The following is a 25,119-nucleotide window of genomic DNA, read 5'->3' as shown; positions in this document are numbered from 1 at the left end:
TGTCCCCGGCACGTTTCCATCGCCGAGGGTGCCTTTGCCCAATGCCAGCGGGAAGCGGCTCGGCGTTGCCGGTGAGGCTCCCCGGGGCAGGGGGCTCCGTCGTGGCGATTGCCCAAAGGCTGCTCCCCGTGTCCCCGTCCCTGGGATGTGGCCGCTGGGGATGGCACACGGCATCACCGTCCTCTTCCCTCTGCGGCACTCCCCTGACCCACGGCGCAGCCGCAAGACGCGGCGCCGGCACCTCGCTTGTGACTCCACCACCCGCTGCCGGGGGAGAGTTGGGGAAAGCCGGCGGTTGATCAGATTTAGGGGAAAATCCGAGCTTCGGCGTGCTCTGCGGGGCTCCTGGCCCGGGCAGGCTGGGTGGGGGTCTCGGCAAGACCCTCCGCTGCTGGCAGTGACCGTGGCTCTGCTTGGGGAGATGGCGGTGATTTCTCTGGCTGTGGGCTCCGTCCAACGTTTCTGGTCTCTGCTCCGGTTCCCTGCGCCGGGACGCAGCAGCCTCCGATTGCGCGGCAGCCCGAGCGCCGTGCTGCCGGCTGAACAGCCGGTGGGTCCCGGCAGCGGCCCCGGCACCCTCGGAGAGGTTGGTGGCATTGGCAAAGGTGCTCCCTGGGGCTGGCGTGCCTCATCCCCGCTGCTTCTTCCAGCCTTGTCGGCGGGGAGAAAACCTTTTTGAAAGAGAAAGATCAGTCCTGCCGCCTCGGGCAAATCCCAAATGCCTCCTGGAACCCCAAAGATTGGTGTTTCCCCCCCCGTTTGGAGCCGCAGCCGCCTGTTTGGCACGATGCTGGTGTGCTCCAGCTCGGCTGCTGGGAGGCGAGAGGGAGAGGCGAGGAAGAGGGGGAGCCACGCAGCCTTCAGCCGTACCCAGTCTCGGCGGCGAAACAAAACCCCCCGGGGTTTCGGGACTCCTCCGTCGGGACGTGCGAAGGCCGGCTAAGAAAAGGCGTCGTGCAGCTGCCGTGCCGAGAGCCGTGGACACGCACCCGCGCGCCGCTCGGCACCTCCGCTCCCGCTGACTCACAGCTGGGCTGCGCCGGCGGCCGTGCCGTGCTGGCTGGGGCAGCGTCGGCGTGGGGCCGGGTTCCTCTGGCCTGGCTGGTAGCTCCGGAGCCCGGAGGGGCTGGGAGCTGGACAGACGGACGACGGATGGATGGATGGATGGACGGATGGATGGACGGACGGCCGGCTGCCGCAGCAGCGCGCTGGGCTGGTCCAGGCGGCAGGGGCAGAGTTAAGGGGATGGGGAAGCCGCCGGTGAAGCATCCTGCCTTTCGGCATCTATTTTGCGTAGAGCTTTTGGGTTCGGGGGTGTTCACGGGGGCCATGCCGGGGTTCCCCGGCTGCCGTACCCCTCCCCTGGTACCGGGGGTACCGGGGGCACCGGGGGCAGGTACAGGCAGGGCGTGCGGGCAGGGCGTGCTGCCGCCTGGCACGGTGCTGGCAGGAGCTCGCGCCTCCAGCTGGCGCCGGGCCGAGAGGAGCCAGATTTAGTTTCCTGTGACTGAGAGGTTGTAAATTGAACTAATTTAGGATTTGATAGGAAAGCGAAAGGAGGTCGGCGGCAGGCGCGGGTCGGGGGGGGACGGCGCAGCGCCTGGGGCAGTGCCCCGCGTGTCTTCGGCCCCGGCCATGGGGCTGGATGCGTCCCAGCTCTCCGCTCCTCTCAACTTCCCTCCTTCCTCTCTCTATTTCTCTCACCTTTCGCTCTTTCTTCACCTCTGTCTTTTTTTTTTTTTTAAGCTATTTATCCTTTCCCCCTCCCTCTCTCTCCCCTGCTGCTGGCAATGCACGACGGCACAGCTTCCCCACGCCGTTTCAGCCGGCAGCCCGGCCGGTCCCGGGCAGCGCAGGGACCGGGATGAGGTCGTCGGCTGCTGCTGAAGGCGATTCATCGGTGGTCCGGGGGGGTGCCCTGACCTTGTGCATCGAGGACCCCTGAGGGCTTTTACCAGGCTGGCTGGACCCCCTGGTCTCGTGGCCGTGAGCTTTGCAGGCTGCCGTGGGCGTCAGCGCCGTTCCCAGGACATCTGCCCGGCTGCATGGGCCGTGCCACGCATGCGCTGCCGCCCCGGCGCGGGGCCGGCTGCATGGCCAGCGACAGGCACCGCCGCTTCCCCCCGCCGGCCTCTCGCCTGCTCTTCCCTCCCCGCCGGCCAGACGAAGCCTGCCTGCCCAGGGCCGAGCTTCTCCCCACTCCCCGGCCCGCCGGGGCCGTGTCCCCGTCGCTTCCCACGCCGTGAGCGGGGGGCTGGGAGTGCGGCCGGATTCCCGGGGTCCCTGTCTGCTACCAGCCTGGCTCGGCCCTGGGGACGCCCGGCTTGCTGGCATGCCACAGCCATGGGGGGACTCAGCCCCTCCATCGCTACAGGACCCCCCCAGCCGGCACGGTCCCCCAAGACGGGGGATGCTGAGACCCGGCGGCGAGGGTGCCAGCGGCTGGGTGCTGGGCTGGGAGGGACGGGGACGGGGACGGGGCGGGCTGGCTGGCAGCACGTGAGCGGGCGCCACGGGATTCGCCTTCACGCAGCAGCCTAATTAGCTCGCAGACGAGGTCGGCCGGCGCGCTGGGAAGGTGCCGGCTGCGCGGCAGCCCCGGGAGCGGGAGGGCACCCAGCCGGCCAGGCACCGCGGTGCCGCGGCTGAGCCCCCTTGGCAGCCCGGGACGGCGCCCGGGCGAGATGGCGGCGACGCGAGAGCCCCGTGCCGCTGGCGAGGCCGAGCCGCGGCCGAGAGGCAGAGGAACCGGTCGCTGCATCCGCTGGCCCCTGCCGGAGCGCTCCCTGCGCTGGGGCATCTTCTCTCTAACTCTCTTCTTTTCCTTCCTCCAATTTTGCCCCTTCACCTTCTTCTCCTTTCTCTCCTCTCCTCTGCCCTTCCTCTCCCTAAGTTTCGAGGACTCCACCTTGTCCACAGCCACTACCCTTGAGTATATCCCCACCTCAGCAGGCGACCCCAAATGCCAGAGGCCCCGCACGCTCATGCGCCAGCAAAGTCTGCAGCAGCCCCTCAGCCAGCACCAGCGCGCCAACCACAGCCAGCCCACCACCAGCCAGAGCCTGGGCCACCTCCAGGCCCACAGCGGCTCCTCCGCCGGCGCCGCCAACCCCCGGGGCTCCCGTGGCGGCCAGGCGCGCCAGGGCATCGCCGCCGGCTCCAAGCATCGGACGGCTGGCGGTCGGAGCCGCTCCAATCCCGGCAGCTGGGACCACGTTGTGGGGCAAATCCGCAACCGCGGCTTGGACATGAAGTCCTTCCTGTAAGTGTGCGCTCTGCTCTCTCCATCACTCTCTCCATCACTCTCTCCGTTGCTCTCCATCGCTCTCCATCACTCTCTCCATCGTTCTCCCCATTGCTCTCTCCATCGCTCTCTCCTCTGCCCTCTCCTTTGCTCGCCCCAGCACGGCCGCTCAGCTGGGACCATCTTGGGGGAAATGCTGCCCAGGGCCGGTGGGAAGAGTAGGGTCCCCTCCAGCCCCGTCACGGGGCGCAGGGGCGGCTCGCCCAGCCCGGGGGTTCAGGGGAGGTTCTCACGCGCTCCCCCCAACTTGCTTTGCCCCGTGGCTTTGCTGCGGATCGCCCACCGTATCACCGGCCGCCGTGGGTGCTCAGGTCCCCTTCGGTCCCCAGGGAGCGCAGGGATGTTCCAGCCCATGGGACAGCCACCGGCGTTGTCCCCAGGGAGTGACATTGCCCCGAGGAGGTGGGGGGGAGCGGGCAGCCGTGCCGGCGGTAGCCACCGTGCGGGGGTGACCGTCTGTTTGGCCCCGATATCGCTGCCGGTCAGGCTGCCTTCCGCCCGGGCTGGGAGCCGCAGCAGCAGCCTTGCTCGGAGCTGCCGGAGCCGTGTGATCTTTAATCTGGCTTAACCCTATCTGCTGGATCAGCGCTGGCTTACAAACCTCAAACGCCGAGGACTAATCTGAGTCCCGCGCTGCCGCCGTATCTCGGCACATGACATTGTCGCTCCCCCGCAGAGCCGGTGGGTCGTCCTGTCCACCCCCCCACCTCCATCCTGCCTGGGGTCCTGCCGCTCCCCCCCAGCCTCCGTTTGCCCCCCCGGCGCCCCTTGAGAGGGGATGCTCGGGTCCCAGCTGCGCCTCCCGCAAGCTGGTAGTGTTTGGGGGGGGGGGGACACGGACACAGGCCTGATCCTGCCCTTGCGTGAGTCAGCACAGCACCTTCTGCATCGGGGTTAGGTGGGAAGGGTCCCGGGAGACACGAGTTCGGCTGCCTGCCCCGCTCCTGCCTGCGCAGGCAGCCCTGCAGAGAGGGTTGAACCTTCCTCGGGGCAGGCAGAGACACCTCGGGGTCGCTGCCCACAGCGCTGTCCGGGGGTCCCCTCCCCACCGGCCATGCCCCGCTCAGCACCAGCCGGTCAGTGCCCCTCTTGGCTCTGCCTGCCCAGCGCCGTGCCGGCTCTGCCCTCTCCTGCCGAGAGGTTCCTCGCCAACTCCATTTACCGGCTTCCTGATGCCGAGATGCGGCTCATTAGCCATCCCGAGGGTCATGTTCCTCCCTGTTTACCCAGCATCGGCGCTGGTTCCAGCCTTAATTGGGGAGAGGGGGGGGGAGCAGCCGCAGAGCCGAGATGTGCCGACCCAGCGTGCCGTTTCCCCGCGGAGGAGCCGCTGCCATTTACCACCGCCGCTTTCCAAAGCCATTAACTTTGCTTTTGCTCTTTATTCTGTTTACCCTCCCGCCTGCCTCCCCGGCGCCGCGGCGTAAATGCGGTTATGGGCCCCGGTGAGGCTTGTGCCGACGGCGCCGGAGGGGGGCAAAGAGCCTTGGCCGTGGCACCGCCATCTCCTCCTCCAGGGAAGGACGCTGGGACCTCGCTCCCTTCGCGCTGTCCCTCGTCCTCAGCCCCTCCGGGCACCTTCCTCCCCTCCCTCAGCAGGACCTCGGCATCCTCCCTGCTTGGACCGCCGGAGGAGAGGGATGGCGACGGTACCCACGTGTGCCGGGCTCACCGAAACCGGGCGCCTTTCTCCCCACAGCCCTCCGCGCCCATCCTGGACATCGTCTCCTGCGCAGGGGCCGGTGGGCAGAGTCGGGGCGGGGTGGGGGGGTCCCCTCGCCGTCGTGGGGACCGCAGGGTGCCGTCGCTCCTGCCGGTTCCCTGCCTGATGCTGTGTTCTCCTCTCTCTTTCTCTCTCTCTCCCGCTGCCTGCGGGGCCGCCTGGGCAGGGAAGGCCGGATGGTGGTGTTATCCCTGGTTTTGGGACTCTCAGAGCAAGATGACTTTGCCAATATCCCTGACCTGCAACCCGCTGGGACGCAGCCGAACCAGCCGAACGCTCAGGGGGACAAGAGGTATGAGCGAGGACGAGGGCAGTCCCCGCAGGAGGAGGAGACCAGGGCCTCACCCAGGGTGGAGGAGGAGGAGGAGGAGGAGGCTGGCCTCGTGGAGCGCGAAGGTTGGAGCGGCACAGGGTGGCCCAGCGGGCACGGTGACATCTGCGGCTCTCTCCTGCCGGCACCCGCGGTTCTGCCTCCGGAGCAGCAGCACTGAGAGGACTCCCGTCCCTTCCTCCTCCCTCCCTGCCCTCCCTCTCCTGCCATCCCTGGCTGCCGGCCCCCCCCCCTGCCCTGGCTGCATGCTGGGGGGGCACACGCTCGGGAGCGGGGCACGGGGCAGGGGAGACCCCCTGTGCTGGGAGGAGAACGGGGTGCGGGGCAAGGCGGGCGGGGGGGGGGGGCCAGGCTCACGGGGTCCCCCCCGACACCGCCGCGTCGGCAGCTGAGCCGTATCCCGTCACGACGCATGTCTCGTGCGCCGCGCTGCCGCGACCTCCAGCCCGGCGCGGTTGTTTGCAGCCCGGTGTGGGGTGGGCAGCTTCCCCCCACTCCAGGGACACGGGGACATCCCTGCGGTGGCCTGTGCTCAGCCCTTGCTCCAGCCCGACCGGCGGCAGAGCAAGTGCCCCCCAAGACTGGGGGGGGGACGACGACGCGTTACCCCCCTTTCTCCTCCAAGCAAGCTGCGCGGCTGTGCGGCACAGACCCTCGCCTCCGGCTGCTCCCTGCCTTCCCGGGGTGCCGGAGGCTCAGCACCGCATGCGGCACCGGCGCTGGAGCCCGGCCAGAGCCTGGCCGCGGGCACTGGGGAGGGCTGGCAGGAGCAGGGGGTCCCCACGCTGCTGGGAGAGGGGTGTCAATCCCCTCTGGAGCGGGGAGGAGGTGTGAAGCCGGCGGGCGCTGCCTCCCCGCATGCTCGGCGTGTTAATGAACTGGCACCGTTCTCGCCCACCGGCTATTTTTACCCTGCTCCGCTTGGTTTCGCTCCATCTTTTAGCACTTCCCTCCCCGGCGTCGCGCTGCGCAGCCGGTCCCTGCTGGGAGCACCGGCCGCCGTGCTGTACCGTGCCGGCTGTCCCGTGCCAGGCGAGGGGACGGGGGACGCTGGGTGCCGGGCACGGGGAGGGGTGGGTGGCTGTGCCGCAGGAAGACCCTGCTCCCCGCTTCGTCCCCCCCAGCTCGCTGGTGCGAAAGACCCATCCTGGCACACGCATGGCCTCCCCACCTCCATCTGCCCCCTGCTCCCTGGCCCCCCGGGGCCCGTGGGACACGGGGGGTTCGGCCGGCGGAGGGGACGGCTTCCGGCACCCTCTGCTCTCGCCTACCCCCCCCCGGCACTGCCAGCCGCCTGCTCTTCTGCCTCAAAACGTCTCCTCCATCCCCGTTTCTCAGCTTCTTCCTTCCAGCCCATCCCCGGCGGCTCCAGCCCGGCACCTCGGCGTGTCTCCTGTCCCGGCGACTAACCGCTCTCCTTCCGTCCATCGCCCCGCTCCTCTCTTCCCCCTTCCATCCCGGCAGGCCGGCGATGGACGATGCTGCTCCTCCTCTCTCTTGCTCTTTCCCACTCTCTCTCTCTCTTGCTGTCCGCGACCTCCGCCGGCGCGCGCCACCGCCCCGGCACCCACGGCTCCACCGGCGCCTCCTTTCCCAGCAGGCCCCGCCGCCAGCTCCTCCGCCTTCATTTTCGCTCTGTTTTTAACCTGACTTTGCCTCCCCAGCTACCTCAGGCTCTCCAATCCTCCCTGGGTGCTGTCCCGCCGGGGCGGGCGAGCCGTGCGTGTGTGGGTGTGCGAGAGGGCTGCCGCCCTGTGCCGCTGCGTGTGCCTCCGTCCCCATCGCCCCCAGGTCTCCCCTCTGCGTCTCCATCGGCGTGTTGTCTGCGTGTGCTTGGCGTGTCGGTGGGCGTCTCGTGGCATGCGTTGTGGCTTTGCCCGCTGAGCCCGCCGCGACGCCGGGGCCGTGCCGGCGGCGCGCTGCCCGCCGCGGCACGCGCGTCCCGGCGGTGCTACGCCTGTTGGTCCGTCTGTTGGTCTGTCACCGTTGTCTCGGCTCGGGCAGGAGCCGCAGCGGGCGGGAGCACGGGACGCATCGTGGGGTGCCTGTCTGTGTGCGCATCTCCTCCCCCTTGGGTCTGTCCGCACCGCGGGAGCCACCCAGGGCTGCCCTGTCCCTGCTGCCGTGTGCCTGTGTCCCCCGTTGTCCCCGTGAATCGTGGCAGCGTGGCCCGGGTGCGTGCCCACCTCCATCGCTGCTCTGTCTGTGTGCCCGCCGCAGCTCCCGGCTGCCCACCCTCCCACCGGGCCGGTCCCTCCCCTGGCACCAAGCCCACCGTCCCGCAGCCAGCCGGGAGCCACCGGGGCATGGCCCCCACCCCGAGACACGGCCACCAGTGCCGGGATGTGCGGGGACGAGCCGGGGCAGCGGTCCTGGCTGTGGGGCACCAGGGAGGGCTGGATGGCAGAAGGAAAGGGGGGCGGTTAGCGGCGGGCACCAAGCCCACGCCACGGCACGAAGCACCCGCGGGTTGGCTACGTGCGTGGCCCCGAGCCGGGGTGGGAAGGGGCTGTGCGTGGGTGCTGGTGGGGAGTGGGTAGCCACGGGGCCGGGCGGCTGCCCCTGGCATCGCCGTGGGCTCTGCGGCCGTCGGGGATGGCACGTGGGCAGCGTGGGATTCGGTGCCGTGCTCCCAGGTGACGACGTGCTGCAGGTCCCCGGGGCACCGGCTGGCACCCAGCCCTGCGTGGCGGCACCACGGGCAAAGCCGGCTGCCCGCACCGGCCGGGGCCCCTCTGTGCGGGGAGGCTGGTGGGCTGCAACGGGCGGCACAGCCCCGGGCATCCCTGCAGCTCGGCTCTGCCCGCATCCCGTGCCGTCGGCAGCCTCTGTCGGGGGCTGGCGCCGCCCAGGCGCAGCATCTGCCGGGACAGGGGGTCCGGGGGAGCCCCTCGCTGTCTCGCCCTCGGCTCTCGGCCCCTCTCCCCTAAGGCACGGCCTCTCTTTCCCCAGGTTGCCGGCCGGTGGCAAGGCGGTGAACACGGCGCCGGTGCCTGGGCAGCCACCGCACGATGAGTCCGACCGCAAGACGGAGCCGCGCTCCTCCGTCTCCGACCTGGTCAACTCCCTGACCAGCGAGATGCTGATGGTGGGTGGCTGGGGTGCGCCGGGGGACGGGCTCCCCAGGGACAGCATCCCACCCTGGGTACCACCCGGGCGCTCCCCCAGCTCTTCCCTGCGCCCGCCCTGTGCCACAAGCGCTCCGGCACGTCCCGGCCCTCTCTGCCAAGTCCCCATCACAGCTGGGCACCGCGGACGGCACGGCCCGGCTCAGCCGAGGAGACGCAGCCATCCCCCGCCCCGGGGCCGGGCGCGAGGGAGCGTTGCTGGAGACATGAGGGACGGGCTGTCAGGAGGAATTTGGCTAATTGGCACTCCCCGTCCCCGGGCCGCGTGGCGCGGAGCCAGGAGTCATCCGAGGTGATGGCGGTGGCAGGGAGCCGGGCAGAGGCTGATGCCCTCTGACAGCTCGCGGGGCTGGGGGCCGGGTGTCGGTGTGAAGCGAGTTGGGGTGCCGAAACGGGGGGGGTCGGGGGTGTGCAGACCCCGCTGCTGGTCCCGCCGGCCCCCCCCCCGGCGCTGCACTCACCGCCCTTCTCCCCCCCGCCACAGCTCTCCCCAGGCTCCGAGGACGACGAGGGCCACGATGGCATCAGCCGGGAGAACCTGGGCCGCATCCAGTTCAGCGTCGGCTACAACTTCCAGGAGTCCACCCTGACCGTCAAGATCATGAAGGCGCAGGAGCTGCCGGCCAAGGACTTCAGCGGCACCAGCGACCCCTTTGTCAAGATCTACCTGCTCCCCGACAAGAAGCACAAGCTGGAGACCAAGGTGAAGCGGAAGAACCTCAACCCGCACTGGAACGAGACCTTCCTCTTTGAAGGTAGGGGCTGGCAGGGACTGGAGTGGAGCAGGGTGGGAGCGGAGCGGTTGTGGGACCCTCTGTCCTCCCTCCTGGGCTGGCCCAGCTCAGCTCAAGCTGCCAACGTGGTGGCCGTGGGTGCCGAGATGGGTTGGCCAAGTCGTCAAGGCCAGGTTGGAGGTGTTTGCTCTGCAACCCATAAAGGGGACATGAGGGGGGGGTGCTGCGTCCCACCCCAGCAGGCATCCGTGGGTGGGTGCACGCAGGGCAATTAATCTGCTGCCGGCCACCGTGGTGGCCTGAAGCTACGAGAGGTGCCCCGAGCTGTCATCTGCTCTCCATCCACTGTCTGGTGCCAACATCTCCCCATCAGCACGGGCAAGGCAGGGCAGCACCGGCACTGGCACCGGGCGCTGCTCGCCATGGCCGGGGCGGCTACTCATCCTCTCCGTCTGTGGCACAGGGTTCCCCTACGAGAAGGTGGTGCAGCGGGTGCTGTACCTCCAGGTCCTGGACTACGACCGCTTCAGCCGCAACGACCCCATTGGGGAGGTGTCCATCCCCCTCAACAAGGTGGACCTCACCCAGATGCAGACCTTCTGGAAGGACCTGAAGCCGTGCAGCGATGGCAGCGTAAGGCCCCTGGTCCCCCTCCCACCCCCTGGGGACGGTCCTTGAGGGGACGCTACCCCCTGTCCCTGTGGTGTCCCAACGCGACCACCACCCTCTTGCTACCCCAACAGGGATGTTTTCTGCTTTGTGAGAAGGTTCCACGTCCGACGGGGAGGTTTCTCTTCCCGAATCTTTATCTATAAATTAAGGCACTAAGTAGCCCAAAGCAAGTGTTTCGTTTTGGGTGGAAAATAGCTGTTTCAGGTGGATCTAAAATGAAAGTTTTCTTTCTCTCCTGCCTTCAGGAAGAGCAGAAAATGTCCCACTGGGCATGGCCCCATTTCCTTCTGCCCTGATTATCCATGCAGCCCCAAAGCCCACCCTTGGACATCTGTGAGGGGTCCCAGCCCAGCACCCCGCTCCCATGGTGGGACACGGGGTCTTTGGGTGCTGCAGCAAGGGGCGGGTGTTTTTGGGGTTGCCCACCTAACGGCCTCTGCGCGTTCCGCAGGGAAGCCGTGGGGAACTGCTGCTGTCGCTGTGCTACAACCCCTCCGCCAACTCCATCGTGGTGAACATCATCAAGGCGCGTAACCTCAAAGCCATGGACATCGGGGGCACGTCAGGTACGAGCTCTGGCTTCTGCCACGTCGGGCATCGCTGCCCGATGCCCGTCCGGGACTGAGGGCAGCTCCTGTCCCCCCAGACCCCTACGTGAAGGTGTGGCTGATGTACAAGGACAAGCGGGTGGAGAAGAAGAAGACGGTGGTCATGAAGCGGTGCCTGAACCCTGTCTTCAACGAGTCCTTCGCCTTCGACATCCCCACGGAGCGGCTGCGCGAGACGACCATCGTCATCACCGTCATGGACAAGGACAGGCTGAGCCGCAACGATGTCATCGGCAAGGTGGGTCCCGCGGCATTGGCAGCAACGCGTCCTGCCGAGGGATGGCACCTGGGGGACAGCCGGGTCCCTGGTGCCATCTCAAGCTGGAGGAGAAGGCAGAGCATGGTGGGTGCCCCTCGCACTGGCTTTTCCCGGCTGACTCCAGTCCTGGCAAAAGCGCGTGGTGGCAAGGACTCACCCGGCACGAGCGGGAAGACGATGCGGTAGCCGCCATCCAGCGTGGCAATGTCCCGCGTCTCCCGCCACGCCATGCCGTGGCACAGCCTGCGCCGGGGTGAGCTTCAACCTGCCAAAAGGCTATTTAGAGTGAGGCAAAAATCAAAGTCCCCGATGGGTCCCGTGTGCCGCAGCGCTGGGCAGAGCCGGAGTCCCCCCGCGGTGGCACCGGCCCCGGCTGTGGGGGAGCAGGGACGGGGCGTGGGGCTCGGCTGGGGGTCCCCGGGGTCTGCTAGGGACGGACCCCAGCCCCTGTCCCCGCGCCGGGATTACCCATCGCCTCCCGATGACGGGAATGGAGGAATTCATCCCTTCTCGATTTGATTTATGTTAAATCCATCCAGCGCTCCGCTCGTTAGGGTAACGATGACAAACGAGTGCAGTAATCTCCGTTATTACCGCTCACCGCAGAGGGTCGATGATCCCCAAACGCAGCGCTGTAATGAAGCAAACACATAGATCGGGATAAACCCGGGAGGGGGCGGCCGCACCGCGGGCTGCCGGACAGGGACAGAGTTGCCGGCGTCCCCGGCATTGGCACAGCCCGGCGGGGACATCACCGGTGGCACGGGCACGGCTGCGCTCAGAGCCCGACGCCAGCCAGCAGCCCGGGTGGACGGACAGACAGACGGCACCCATGATGTCTACGCTTGGCGTTAAAGCTGCCGGGAGCGTTGCGGTGCGGGAGCGTCGCGGTGCTGTCGGCGGCGGAGCCGGAGGAGAGGAACGCGCCCTTCACGCCCCGGCTGCCCCGCAATCAAATCACTTTTGATTGCATAATTAGCAGCGACCCCCCGGCTCCGGCACGGCGATCCATTTAGCCCGAGAAGCGGCACGGGCTCCCTGAGCTGTCAGCTGCGGGCAGGGCTGGCACGTGTGGTTTTCCACGTCACCGTATGGAAAATCGATGGATAAAAATAGCCCGGCCCTGCGCGGAAACCGGGGTCTGTGCCGGCAGCCGGCGGCACGTGCCGGGGGGCAGCGGGGAGGGAAGGAGGTCGGGGACGAAGGCGGCAGCGCCAGGGAGCGGGATGGGGATGGAGGGGCCGGGAGCGGAGCGGTGGGTGCAAGGGCTGCCTGTCCCCGCAGATCTACCTGTCCTGGAAGAGCGGCCCCGGGGAGGTGAAGCACTGGAAGGACATGATCGCCCGTCCCCGGCAAGCGGTGGCACAGTGGCACCAGCTGAAGGCCTGAGCACCCCGGGACGGCAGGGCTGGGGGTCCCCCCTTCCCAGCGCCCCTCACCCCTCTGGGGGGCTCCCGGCAAGGAGCCGAGGGACCGGCAGGACAGCGGCCTGGCTCGCGGGGACCCTGCGGTAGGAGGGGGACGGAGCCCCCCCCCCTGCCCCAGCCTCCCGCTTTTGCCTCTCCCCGGTGCCGGGGCGTGGGGGCGTCACGCAGCCGCCCAGCACCCCCAGCCGAGAAGGGTGCCAGAAGCGATGACACCCCCCCCCCATCCCCCATCCCCATCCTCGCCACTGGGCAGGACTTCTGCGAGTGCTTCCAGCCCCGGTCCCTGGGACCCCCTCTGCCCCTCCGTGGCCTCACCCCCTTATTTCAGGGGGCCAGGCTGCGGGTGCCAGAGGGTCCCCCCTCCATCCCCTCCCCTTTCAGCTCAATAAAACCTCTCCGAGCCGTCAGCGTCGCCCGAGCGGGGCCACGGAGCCCCCCATGCCCTGCCCCAGTCCCTGCCGCCCTCCCTGAGCCCCCCCGGGCCGCGCAGGGTGGGGGGCACCCAGGGGGGAGCGGGCAGCCCCCTTCCCCGGGCCAGGCGCGGGCTCTTGGGATCGGAAGCCATGACACAGTTCGTTAGCCAAAGCGGGCTCATTTGTGCACTGCCTTCACCCGGGTTTGATGCTTTACCTCCGTCTTCGGGCTCGGTGGGAGCGGGAGGTCGAGAACCCCATCCTGGGGGGTCACACCCCCTCTGGGGTCCCCCCCCCCATCCTGCCCCCACCCTAGCTCTTCACCCCATTATTCCCACCCCAGCCACGTCCCCGCAGGGCTGGGCAAGGGACCAGGCGGTACCCCCGTCCCCGGGGGGGGATGCTGAGCCCCAGAGCATCCCCCTCCAGCCGGGCTGGCCCAGGACCCCCACGAGCCCGGTACACGGCGCTGGGGTCCCTGGGGGAGAAGGGCTGGAGCGAGCGCCATTGTCCCTGTCCCGGGCAGGTGGCATTCCCTGGGCCGGCCAGTGTGGCGGGAGCGGTGCCAGCAGCATCCCTGTGGTGTCGGTGTGTCCCTGCCGTCCCCCGCCGGGATGCACGTGCCGGACCCCTGCCCGTTTCCCAGGGCCGAGGCTACCGGGACAGGGAACCCCCCCCCCCCAAAGCGGGGACAGACCCACCTGGGGGGGTGACGGATGGGGTGACCCAGCGGGGTCACACCCTGCGGGTCCTCCCCACCGCCCTGCGCTGGCGGGGTCGGCGGTGGCTCACCGCTGTGGACGTGGGTCCCGGCAGGACCGCAGCAGCGCTGGGTGTGATGTGACACATCCCTGCCGGTCCCCGTCCCCACCAGGTGACACCGGTGGCTCTTGGTGTCCGGCTGCTCTGCCAGAATCGGCACAAAGTGCCCGGCGTGCGTGTGTCCTCGTGGGGGCTCCCGGGGTGCCCCGCCGGCCCCCGTGCCGGGTCAGCGGAGCCCCTCCGTGCTGGCCGGGGTGGGGGCACTGTCAGCCCCCGGCCTCACAGCCCCCTCGGAACGGAGGGGGGCATCGGCCGAGCCCTCCCAGCGGATGGGAGAGGTGGGTGCTGCCGCCTCCGCAGCCATCTCAGGTAGGGCACGGCCACCCGTGGGCGCGGGGGCACCCGGAGTGTAGCCGGGTGCCCACCGTCACGGAGCCACCCCGCCTGGCCGGGGCTCCCCCATCCTCAGTCTTCCTGCTCCCCCGCTGCCCCCACGGCACCCGCCACCCTTCGCCCCCTCCTGCACCCACGGGGAGGACGCCGAACACCCCGCTGCAGGGTGCCACCGAGCCGCCCCACGGGTGCCACTGAGGCCACGGGCTGTCCCCTGGGTGTGGGGGGGAACTGTGTACAGCGGGGAGCCCAATTTTGGTGCGTGAGAGTGTTTCACCCTGTCACCGTCGTCCCTGTGCCGCAGCGTGTCCCAGCCCGCGTACAGGCACCCGGTGCACCCCGTGCCACCGCGCCGGGCTGCTGGGGGGGCACCTGCTGAGCCCCCGAGGTGCTCCATGGGGTTTCTCCACGGAGGGACCCTTCACCAGAACACCCACCCCCCCCCCCCAAAGTCCCCCGGGGTGCTTTTTCCGTCTCCCGCCGAGGGGGACATCCCTGCCACCCCGGGGGGGCACGCGGGGCAGGGGGGGGACAAGCCACCGGGGGACATGGTGGCAGCGGGACCGTGGCTGCAGCGGGGAGGGTTCGTCAGCCACCACAGTCCCTCTTTAGACAATTTTGGACAATCTGGAGAGAAGTCATAATACTGCTACTACAGTAATAATAATGCTTTTAGGGACATTTGTATTTTTATCATGTTCTCTCTTTTTTTAACATAAAAGAAGAGATTTACACGCCTGGGGAAGGGTCCAGAGCCAAGGGGTGACGAGGTCAGGGCACCCCAAAGCCGGGCACCGCGGTGGGTCGTGCCGGGCCGCCCCCCGAGCCCCGGTGGCACCCCAGCCTGGGCGCCGGCGGGGCTGTGCCGAGCTGGGTGCCCACCCATCGCCCCTCGGGCACCCCGCTCCTCCGGGAGGGTTTTCTTGTCTGCAATCGGCTCCCCGGGGCTTGTGTGTTCATTTTTAACTCTAGAGCTCTTAGCCGTTATCTTGTTCAGGTATCTCTCTTCTTCATGTGACGGTAACATCCAACTGGTGTGTAAAATACAAAAAAAAAAAAAAAAAAAAAAAAAAAAAGCCAGAAAAAAAAAAAGATTAAAAAAAAAAGACCAAAAAAAAAAAAAGACAAAAAAAAAAAAAAGACAAAAAAAAAAAAAAGACAAAAGCCCAGACCGGCCGGCGAGCAGCTGGAGCAAGGGGATGCCCGGCTGGCGATGCCGCCCCGCTGCCGGTGGCTTTGCTGCGTGGGGGGCCGCGGCCAGACGCCCCCTTTTCTGATAGGGGCGGCAGAGGCCGGGGCTGGCACCACGGGGAGGCTGGGGGCGAGGGCCGGGGCGCGCGCGTCGGGGCGCCTTCTTTGCAGAATCCTATTTTTGGGGAGCGGGGCCCCTCGTTTTCTGGAGGCAGCCCCTGTTCTCAGTAATAAAGGACAGTCAGTAACTGCCAGTGTGCCTCATCTCTGGGCTGGGGGGGACGTGAGGGGGCGGCTCCTGTGGTCCCCCGGCTGCTGTGCCCGCAGCGAGCGCTGGGTGGAGTGGGGACGGGGGTCACAGTGTCACCTGCGCCTGGCTGAGCATCCCCCCCCCCAGCACCGGGCATCTCCCCCCAGCACCGAGCAAACACCCAGCACCGAGGAAACACCCAGCACCGAGCATCCCCCCGCAGCACCGAGCATCCCCCCCAGCACTGAGCATCCCCCAACACTGAGCATCCCCCCCAGCACCGAGCATCCCCCCGCAGCACCGAGCATCCCCCGACACTGAGCATCCCCCCCAGCACCGAGCATCCCCCCAGCACCGAGGAAACACCCAGCACCGAGCATCCCCCCGCAGCACCGAGCAGCCCCCCAGCACTGAGCATCCCCCAACACTGAGCATCCCCCCGCAGCACCGAGCAGCCCCCCGCAGCACCGAGCAGCCCCCCAGCACCGAGCAAACACCCAGCACCGAGCATCCCCCCCAGCACTGAGCATCCCCCAGCACCGAGCATCCCCACCACCACCGAGCATCCCCCCCAGCACCGAGCATCCCCCCCAGCACTGAGTATCCCCCCCAGCACCGAGCATCTCCACCGAGCACCCCCTCAGCACCGAGCACCCCCCCAGCACCGAGCACCCCCCCACTGCCTGCACAGGGACTGGGGACCCCGGAGCAGGATGTGCTCGAGGACCCCCTGGTGAAGGGGGCACATGCCGGGGGCGGGGGGGGGGGGGCGAAGCAATCTGAAGGGTCCCTGCAAAGGGACAAGGGACAAGGAAAGCCACCTGGCCAACCTGCAAGGGTGCAGGGCTGAGCCTGCTAACGAGGGCAGTTAATGAGAGCAATTAATGAGGGTTCATTAAGAGCAGCCCTAGCAAGCAGCTCTTCCTTGAGATGGGGTGGCTGCAAGCGCTGGTGGTGCTGGGAGGTGGCTCCTAGGAGTGGTGCAGGAACCTGCCTGGACTTGGGGTCTCCCGATGGTGGCTTTGGGGACCCCCACCCCAGGGGACAATGCTGACAGCCCCCGGGTGAGGCAGCCAGCAGGTCCCCGTGGGCAGCAGCCCGTGCCTGAGGGGTGAGTGCCTGTTCCAGGCAGGGGTGCGCTGAGGGGCTGGGGCTGGTCCCTGGGAGGTGACGTGATGGGTAGGGACCGGAATATGGCTCGGGGTGGCGGGGGGGGACAACACAGAGGTGGGAACCGCATCCCAGGCAGATGCCTGTTGGCGAGGCAGGGGGCACGTGGCTGCCTGGGAGCCCGGGGTGCTGGCTCGAGTGGCTGTGTTAAATAATTCACTGAACACTAGTCTTGAATAAATAAAAGAAACTCCAAACGCAGGGATGGCAGGAGAGCCGTGTCCTCCCGTGCCCAGGATAGCATCCCTCGGGATCCGCCTTTCAGGCGCTGAGATGCGGTGTTGGAGGTCACCAGTGGCAGCAGAGGACAGGAGGGGACAAGGTGGTCCCCTGGCCACCTCCTGCGTTCCGGCGGAGGGCGGGTCGCTGCTGCTTGCACCCGTTCAGGCTCTGGTTTGTGTCCAGCTGAGTCAAACCTGGATATTTTGGCAGTAACAAGCTACTGATGGCATCGATGCCACCGAGCCTGGCTGCTGTCTGGGCTGTTACACCAGAGCAGGTTTCTTTTATCATCCTACACCTTTGAACAGAGCCAAAAAAAGAGAAAAAAAAACCCCACACTTGGCCTCATGCAGTTATTCCGGTGCTCCTGTTGCACGGAGCCGGTCCGAGCCGCAGCGATCCCCCAAGTCCGTTCCTTTGTGTTCGGAGCCAGCGGGAGCAGATGGAAATAGCAGCGTGATCCCAGCTGCGGTGAGGCCACAAACCGTCGTATGCGGGGATGAGAGAGTAGGCAGGGATATATATAGAGACAGACGTATGGATGATGCACTGCGCGCACACCTCGCCGGGTGCTGGGGCTCGACGATGCCCAAAATACTTGTGCGTAGCAGAAACGCGTGAGGTTTCAGCTGACTGCAGCAGCTCCTCGTGTCACCGTGACAATTGCCATCGGTGGCCGTGCAAGCGCAGTGTCCGGACCCCAACCCAGCTCTTCTCTCCGGCTGGGGCGACGGGAAAAGGCTGCAGGGAGGCAGGGACCTCCCTCCCCGGGTGTCCGAGCTGCTGGATCCGCTGCGGGGACAGGCTGGGGCCACCCGCACCCCTCGCCCTGCCGAACGCACACCGGGGTCTGTGCGGAGCTGGTGGCAGCAGACGCGTCGTGCGTTTCCGCCTGGCACATCTCGCTCGGAGAGTCCTGCCCGTCCCTGCCAGGGCCAGCACCCCGCGGGGAGGATGGATAATTACCCACTAATTAGCAGCAGCGTCTCCCCAGGCAAAGCAGCAGCGCCCCAGATTGATGGCGTGACCCCTGTGCGTCCGTGGGGGCTGGGAGCCGCCCGCTGCTGCGCTCAGCACCCCGGGGTGCCACGTCTGGGGTTGGGTACCGGGGGTGCCCCGTGCCGGGACGCTCTGCCCGTTACAAGGCACAACGGTGAAGGCTGCCTGGGTGGCCAGAGGGACCGACAGCCGGTGCCCCCACGGGTAGATCCCAACCTGAGCTCCTGCCAAAATCCACCGTTGGGAATGGAAATGGAGTGCCGGAGTTACCGGGCACTGACGGGCCCTGCACATCCCCCAGATGAGGATGCTGCGCCGTTGTCTAAAATAGCAGCGGTTCCCCTCGTAAAGCGAAGGGGGTGGAAAAAGCCGGGCAGCATCCGCCCTGTGAGCACGGGAGAGGATGTGGCAGGAGCGCTGGCTGCCTCCCAGCCCCCAAACCCAAACCCCTCGCAATTAAAAGCGGATGCACGGTCTGAAACCTCCAGCAAGCTCCGGCCCTCGGAGGGAGCGTTCGGTGCCGGTGTGGCCGAGCTCTCTGCCGCACCGGGATGGTTTGGTGGAGAGCGGGAGCGTGGCTCGGGGACCAGCTGAGGAAAATGGGACTCCCTTGAACGTTAAAAATAAGAGGAACTGGTGGTCTTGCACCAGGATGTGTCGCCGCGTCCCCCGTGGCTCCCGAACGGCCCCTTTCCCTGCCGCAGTCCCCCAGAGAACAGACCCCATCGCCTTTCTCTCACGCCAGGTTTTCTTGGGTTTGTGCTTTTTTTTTTATTGCTTGAATTTGGTACAAACGGAGCGCGGGAGGAAGGATGAGGTGGCAGCCCCGGTTTCGGTGCCAGTTTTGGGGCAGCCACAGCCAGAGCTTGGGCTCCTCTTCCCGTACGGAGGCAAAACCCTTTCCAGGCTTGAGGCAGGCAGCACTTGTGCCCGGGTGGGGTTTCCATCGGCTCCTTCCCAAACCTGATGGCCAGGAGGAGCCTGGCAGAGCCCCCTCTCCCCTGCCAGCCCAATTCCAGCCGCAGGACGGGGGCTCTCAGGGGTGAGGAGGGGTCTGTGCTGTTGCTCTCAAACCTTGCTGCTCTTCAGGGTGACGAGGTCCGTGTGGAGCGGGTGCGAACGACGTTGCTTTTTCCTGTCCTGCCTCATGGAGCCAGGAGCAAAAGGTACCTACGGAGGCGACGGGGCAGCTGCAGCTCGTGATAGGAAGGTCCCCATGCTCGTGGGCAGGCACGGTGGGGACGCCGGGCTCTCAGCAGCACCGTGCTGCCTGCCAGGGCCTGTCCAGCAGGCAAGTGGGGTCTGTGGGGTCACCCGTCAGGGCAGAGGGCCGTTTCCCCCACCCAAGGCACCCTGCGGTTACGTGGGATGCTCTAAGGTGGGCTTGTGGATCCCGGCGGTGACCCACGAACCCTGCAGATCCAGGCAGCAGCTCTTTGCGGTCCCACCTGGGGGATGCTGGTCCTCGGACCGGCTGTTTTCCTTTGCGTGGAGGCTGTGAGCTTCCTTCTTCCGCAGCCCTAGCTGGGAGACAGTGGTCCTTGGGAGCCCGGCGGAGGCTCCTCATCCCTCTGCGGTGCATCCCTGTGAGCGTTCGGCCGCAGCGTGGTGGCTCATGTTTCCCCCGGGGAGCCCGGCAGGGCTGCAAAGCTGCCCTCCCCATTTTCCAGCAATGGGGAGCTGTCCCCAGGGGCCACCGGTGGAACCTCGGTGCCTTCCTCCTCCTCCTCTTCCTCCTTGCGCCGGAGGTTCTGCAGGCGCTCCTGCCGCGCCTCCATGAATTCTTGCGCCCCGTCGCCCACCAGCCGGACAGCATCCCCCACGTGGGGCGGCTGCCGGACGGGGTTGTGATCGTAGGAGAGGAGACGCAGGGCGGAGAGGCAGGCCAGGTCGGGGAAGCGGGCGATGCGGTTACGGTCCAGGTCGAGGACGCGGAGGTGAGCCATGCGCAGCAGGACGGCCGGGAACTCCTCAAAACGATTCCCGTAGAGCCAGAGCCCCCGCAGCCCGGCCATGCGGGGCAGCCCTGCGGGCAGGCGGGCCAGGCGGTTGTCACCCAGCTGGAGGCTGCGGAGGTCGGGCAGGCGCAGGAGGGCGCGGGGGAAGCGGGCGAAGAAGTTGCCCTCCAGCCAGAGGCACCGCAGGCTCTGCAGGCGGGCGAAGGCGGGCGGCAGCCCCTGCAACCCGTTGCGGCCCAGGTAGAGGTGCGCCAGGCGGGGCAGGCGGCACAGGGCCTCGGGTACCTCCAGCAGCTCGTTACCGTCCAGCGCCAGGGTGCGGAGGTGCCGTAGGGCCTCAAGCTCGGTCGGTACCTCCCGTAAGCCCGCACCGCTCAGGTAAAGCTTCCGCAGCCCCCGCTGTGCCCACAGGGCCGCCGGGACCCTCCCGCCCCGCACCTCCAGGCGCTGTTCGCCGCCCTCCGGGCCCTCGGCCGCCGCCAACCGCGTCCCGCGTCCCGCGGAGCCGCCGCTCCCCATCCCCGCGGCGGGGCCCGACGCCGTCGTCACGGTAACCGGGAGCAGCCAATGGGAGAGAAGGGGCGTGGCCTGACGGTGGGGACACGCCCCCGCTTCGGGAGGGAGGGAGGGGAGGGTTACCTGGGCCATGGACACGCCCACCGGGCTGCCACGCCCCTCCGGCCCCACCCGCGCGCTGCCTGTGCGCTGCCCGCGCGCTGCCCTGCCCGTCCCCCGCCACGCCCTTGCCCTGCCCTGCCCTTACACTTGTCTTGCCCTGCCCCATCCTGCCTGGCAGCACCGCGGTGCAGCCCTTGTCCTGCCCTGCCCGCCCCTGCCCGCCCCTGCCCGCCCTGCCCGCCCCTGCCCGCCCCTGCCTGCCCTGCCCGCCCCTGCCCTTTCAGCAGCCTGCGGGCTCAGCATCTCCCTGGGGGCTGGGCTGGGGGGGGGGTGGGGGGTCGTTCTCCGGTCACCCACGTCCCTGGGGACCCCCAGGGAGATGCTGCAGGGCTCCCCCCGCACGGCCACCCCTCCGCGGTGCCCTGTCACACCCCGCGGCCAGGGAGGGCTTGATGGAGGACACCCCCCCCCCCCCCCCAAGGGCTGCCCACCCTGTGGGTGCTGCCGGACAGGCTGGGGGTCTCCTGCCTCCTCCCCCCCCCCCCTCCCCAGCCAGCCCTGCCTGGTTTTTCCCTGCCGCAAATCAGCTGTGTCATCCCGCAGGCAGCGCTGGAAAGCCGGGCTCGTACAGCCCTCCAGCGGCTGCCGGCCAGGCAGCACCCCCGCATCCCATCCCCCCCCCCCCCCCAAAAAAAAAAATCCTCCTGCCAGCCTTTGGGGTGCAGGCAGCCCCCAAAATGAGGGCTGTAGGCAGCCACAGCCCCTCCACGGGGGCTCGGGGGGGCCAGGGGTGACAATGACGCTATCCCCAGGAAGACTGGTTTGGGGGTTACGTCTGTGTGCTCCCAGGGATTTGGGGGGTCCCTGAAGAACTGGGGGTTACCGCTGAGGCTGGGACCCCCGGGGTGACCCAAGATAATACCGCTGCACCCCGGGGGGGGGGGGGGGGGCACGCCGGTGGGTGCCCGATGATGTACCCCAGGCCGGTGGGGTGGCTGTTGGTGCTGAAGCCGCCGGGGTGCTGAGGCTGGATGCCCCCCCCCCCGGGTTGGACCCTGCCAACACCAGGCTGGAAAACCCAGGAGAGATGGGGTGGGGAGGCTGAACCCCCCCCCCCGGGACAACACACCCCACTCCCCCCCCCCCGGGTCACCCCAAGCTCACCTGGTGCTGCGGGGGGACAGGGTGGGGTGGGGGGTCATGTACCGGCTGAACCCGCCGCCTCTCTCGGAGCCCACCGGGAGCATCTCGCCGCCCTGCCGGAGGATAGAGATGGGGTGGCTGGGACGTGCCTGTCCCCTGCCTGCACCCCAGTCCTGCCAGCCGGGGGTCTCGCTTCGCAGCCCCCTCCCCTCACCCCGCTTACGTGGCTGCGCACAGAGGGCAGGTAAGCGGTGGTGGTGACGCTAACGCCGAGCTGTGGGAGAGAAAAAGCGACCCGTGGGGTGCAGGAGGGGGGCAGGGGACCCGGTGGGGCGGGGGGCTCACGGGCTGGCCTGGCAGGGCTGGCAGGATGCTGTCGTTCCTCGAGGTGGCCCTGGTGAAGCCCGACTGCTTCTTGGTGCTGATGGTCATCTTCTGCAGGACATCTGCAGGGAGCAGATGGGGCGAGGGGGGGGCCACCCTGTCCCCAGCCCTGTCCCCAGCCCTGCAACCTGGTGTCACGGTGCTGGATACAGCCTGGGGGGCCCTACCTGTCCCCCTGCATTTTGGGGAGGGTGACGCAGGGCAGGGGGTCTCCAACACCCCCAAAATCTCCTGGGGTTGCAGCTGGCCCTGGGACTGACACCCCCAAACCCTCCTGAGATCAGAGCTTGCCCCCGAACCAGCGACACCCCCAAACCCATACCTGGCTGGGCAGGGCCGGTGCAGCAGCTCCCGGTGCTGTGCTCGCTGGATGATTTGGGGGGGCCCTGGGGCCTCGCCACCCTGGTGTGGAAGCAGGAACGGGAACCCTCTTGGAGGTACCCGCTCCCCGGCTGGCAGACGTGCCGGGGCAGGAGGCTCCGGCCATCGGGGAGCCAGAGGGGTTTGAAGCGGTGGTGGACGTGGCGGTGTCCTGGCAGCGGCTGCGGCAGGGGAGGGCGGTGTGGTTGTCACAGAGTGGCCCCAAAACTTGCCCCCTGTCCCGTCCCCCTCCAACAGCGGGGGTACCTTCCACTGCGCTGCGCGGGCAGAGCAGGCGGGAGATGGCCGAGTGGTTGTTGGACACGTAGCCGGTGACAGCGCGGTGAGGACTGAAATGCGGCAGGTCTGGGTGACAGCAGGGAGAGGGGGCTCAGCCCCGGGAACGAGCTCCCCCCCGATATTTGGGGAGACATTTGAGACCCCCTACCGTGGGCCATCGTGCCCTGCAGCAGGGACCGTGGCTTAGCGCGGGGACAGACAAACGGACCGGCAGACGCCACGGCAGGGCTGTGCCAGAGCGGCTCCCTGCCTGTCCCGAGGCAGGGGTGGCTGTGGAACGTCCCCGCGAAAGCGGATTAGTGACATCGTCTCCCGGTGACACGTGGGGAGCACCAGGGAGCAGGACGTCCCGTGGGGTGCCCCACTCCAACCTCCGGCAGAGGGGACCGCAGCCCCCCCTGGGTCCCCAGAAAAAGGGTTTCAAAGGGAGCTGGAGACGGCAGCGAGCCGGCGCGTGCCAGAGCGAGCTCGGATTGCCACGAGGCAGCAGGAGCAGCAGGGCTAGCAGCCACGGCTTTATTCATCGTGCCCTGAGAGTCCAAGGGAGCTGCTGCCGGAGGAGGAGAGCCGCAGGGAGGGCAGCAGCACCAGTTTCCACAGGGCCCCGTGCCCCTCCTCTGCTCCAGAAGGCAGCACCCCCCTGCCGTCAGCGGGGTGGCTCAAAGAGGTACTCCAGGTCTGGCTGCCGCAGCCTCTGCTCCCTCTTCTTGTTCTTGGCAAACTCCCTCAGCATGGCCATCACGTCGTTCTCAAACTCGGCCGGTGCGGGCTTCGCTTCTGCAGTAAAAATAGAAAAGGGCAGCAAGAGAACGGCTCCGTCCTGTCCCGAAGCAGCCGGTACCACGCTCACCCCACCGAGCCCAGCTCCCGCGGCCCGGAGCGACGGCGCTGCCTTGGCCGGTGCCCCAGTGTCAGAGCGGGCAGGGTGACAGGCAGCTGCTCCGTACCTGTGGCCCAGTAGTAAATGTCCCAGTCGTTGCTGGGCTCATTGATGAGCCGATCGTAGAGGTTCAGCTGCTGCTCGCTCATGCGGTTCAGGTTCTCCTTTGCAAAGAGGCTGGAGAGAGGACGTATGAGGATGAGTGTGGGTGGCCGGAGGAAGAGCCGGGCTGGCATGACGCTCCCGGCCATGGCTGGCACTCAGCTCTCTACACGATGCCAGAAGACACGCTGGGTCCAAAATGACCCGCCTCAAGCCCCAGCCTGCTCTCTGTAACCACTCCTTCAGCCCTGAAACCTGACTGGCCTTGCCTCGTTCATACATCCCAGAAATTAGACATCTTTCCCAAAGGATTTTGGCTCCAGAACTCCCACATGCCTCCAGCTGCCTCCATCTCTGCTCCGTCCTGCCCACCAGCAGCGCTGATCACCGCATCCTATGCGAGCGAAGCTCTTGCCATGATTTATCCAACAGCTCAGCCTTCTGTCTGCCTTCCGTCCTCTAAGCAACATCACATCTCCTTGGATTCTGGATTACGGCTGTGCGCTACGCCGCCAAACTCCTCCCTGCAATGCTCGGGGCACTTGTTAATTAAAACCTGTGACATCTTTAGGGAGCTGAACTACACAGCAGCTACGCTGGAAGGGCCCTTCTCCCTTAGATCTCCAGGACTGATGTTATCTCTCCTGGAAAGTACTCGCTATCCCTGTCTGCAGGGGACAAATTGTCAGGGTGCTGCAGGGAAGAACGGAGCAGCCTGGGTGCCCTGGCAGCGGGGAGATGGGCAAGCAGCAGAGGGTGGCTGAGAAGCCGGAAGGGAGGATGGGGAGCCGGCACCTCACCTGAGCAGGATGCAGTTCTCCAGCATCCCCCTCTTCCGGCTCTCGTACAGCAGCCGGGCTCTCTTGGTTTCCAGCGGCTCATCGGGACGCTCCTGCCAGGGGGGCAAGGGGATCTCCAGCACGTCCTTCCCCGAGTCCGTCGGGGAGTCCCCGCGGTAGCCACGCTGCAGGCTCACCGGCCCCAAAACGCGCCGGCACAGAGCCCGTCCGGGCAGGGAGCAGAGCTGTGGAAGGGACACGGACAGCGCAGGGGCCGTCAGGCCTGGCTGCCCCAGCACAGCGGGGACGGGGAGATCCCCAGTGCACACACAGCCCCCCCCCCCCTCCCCAGACCCTGCTGGCCACGATCCCCCATCCCGCACCTCCCCCAGACCCCCCATCCCACACACCCCAGGCCCTGCTGCCCCTAACCGCCCCCATAATCCCCTCCAGACCCCTGATCTCATAGTGTTCCCCCCGGGGCCCTGCTGCCCCCCATCCCACACATCCCCTTCTGGGCCCCCCCATCCCACACCCCCCCTGCCCTGCTGCCCCGGGCCCCCCATCCCACACATCCCCTTCTGGGTCCCCCCATCCCACACCCCCCCTGCCCTGCTGCTCCCGGGCCCCCCATCCCACACATCCCCTTCTGGGCCCCCCCATCCCACACCCCCCCTGCCCTGCTGCCCCCGGGCCCCCCATCCCACACATCCCCTTCTGGGCCCCCCCATCCCACACCCCCCCTGCCCTGCTGCCCCGGGCCCCCCATCCCACCCAGTCCCCCCCTCGCTTCCCCCGCCTCTCCCAGAGCCCTGCTTCCCCACAGGCTCCCACCGCCCCCTTTACCCTGCCCGCCGCCATGGCCCCGCACGGCCCCTCTAGCCTGCGCCGGGGCCGCTCTGTGACAGTGGGCGGCCCGACTCTATGGCTCGGGAAGGCAAGAAAGGTGGGCGGGGGGGGGAGAGAAAGGCCACCGGGGCGGGCCGGAAGGGGCGTGACTTAAACCGGA

General features: G+C 67.7%; 4 protein-coding genes across 8 annotated transcripts in view; 1 reads left to right on the top strand and 3 right to left on the bottom strand.

Annotated features, from left to right (window-relative positions):
- Positions 1-14,195, top strand: part of SYT7 (synaptotagmin 7) — a 32,273-nt gene extending 18,078 nt beyond the window's left edge. For 2 of the 5 annotated variants that reach the window (XM_075755541.1, XM_075755543.1), the window contains 6 exons: positions 8,311-8,446; positions 8,971-9,241; positions 9,684-9,853; positions 10,344-10,458; positions 10,539-10,738; positions 12,044-14,195. In XM_075755541.1, coding sequence (XP_075611656.1) covers positions 8,311-8,446; positions 8,971-9,241; positions 9,684-9,853; positions 10,344-10,458; positions 10,539-10,738; positions 12,044-12,148 — 997 coding nt within the window. In that variant the 3' untranslated portion in view covers positions 12,149-14,195. Of the gene's footprint in view, positions 1-2,893; positions 3,263-5,193; positions 5,320-8,310; positions 8,447-8,970; positions 9,242-9,683; positions 9,854-10,343; positions 10,459-10,538; positions 10,739-12,043 lie in introns of all 5 variants that reach the window. The other 3 variants (XM_075755539.1, XM_075755540.1, XM_075755542.1) reach the window with 3 other exon arrangements.
- A 4,197-nt stretch (positions 14,196-18,392) lies between these two features.
- LRRC10B (leucine rich repeat containing 10B) lies at positions 18,393-20,063 on the bottom strand. The gene has a single exon (XM_075755582.1). It carries the CDS (start codon positions 20,061-20,063, stop codon positions 19,200-19,202), a length of 864 nt encoding a protein of 287 aa, XP_075611697.1. The 3' UTR covers positions 18,393-19,199.
- A 26-nt stretch (positions 20,064-20,089) lies between these two features.
- On the bottom strand, positions 20,090-22,507 carry SAXO4 (stabilizer of axonemal microtubules 4). Its single transcript, XM_075753111.1, has 8 exons — positions 22,498-22,507; positions 22,306-22,415; positions 22,012-22,231; positions 21,651-21,751; positions 21,529-21,579; positions 21,327-21,332; positions 21,085-21,231; positions 20,090-20,155 (listed from the first exon to the last, which is right to left on the bottom strand). The coding sequence occupies exons 1-8, from the start codon at positions 22,505-22,507 to the stop codon at positions 20,090-20,092; spliced, it is 711 nt and encodes a 236-aa protein (XP_075609226.1).
- A 344-nt stretch (positions 22,508-22,851) lies between these two features.
- On the bottom strand, positions 22,852-25,065 carry SDHAF2 (succinate dehydrogenase complex assembly factor 2). Its single transcript, XM_075755597.1, has 4 exons — positions 24,957-25,065; positions 24,132-24,355; positions 23,297-23,406; positions 22,852-23,126 (listed from the first exon to the last, which is right to left on the bottom strand). Exons 1-4 carry the CDS (start codon positions 24,969-24,971, stop codon positions 22,996-22,998), a joined length of 480 nt encoding a protein of 159 aa, XP_075611712.1. The 5' UTR covers positions 24,972-25,065; the 3' UTR covers positions 22,852-22,995.
- Between the last annotated feature and the right edge of the window lie 54 nt (positions 25,066-25,119).

This window comes from Balearica regulorum, chromosome 5, assembly GCF_011004875.1.
Source record: "Balearica regulorum gibbericeps isolate bBalReg1 chromosome 5, bBalReg1.pri, whole genome shotgun sequence".
Classification (NCBI taxonomy): domain Eukaryota; kingdom Metazoa; phylum Chordata; class Aves; order Gruiformes; family Gruidae; genus Balearica; species Balearica regulorum.
This window is presented reverse-complemented; position numbering and strand designations above follow the sequence as displayed.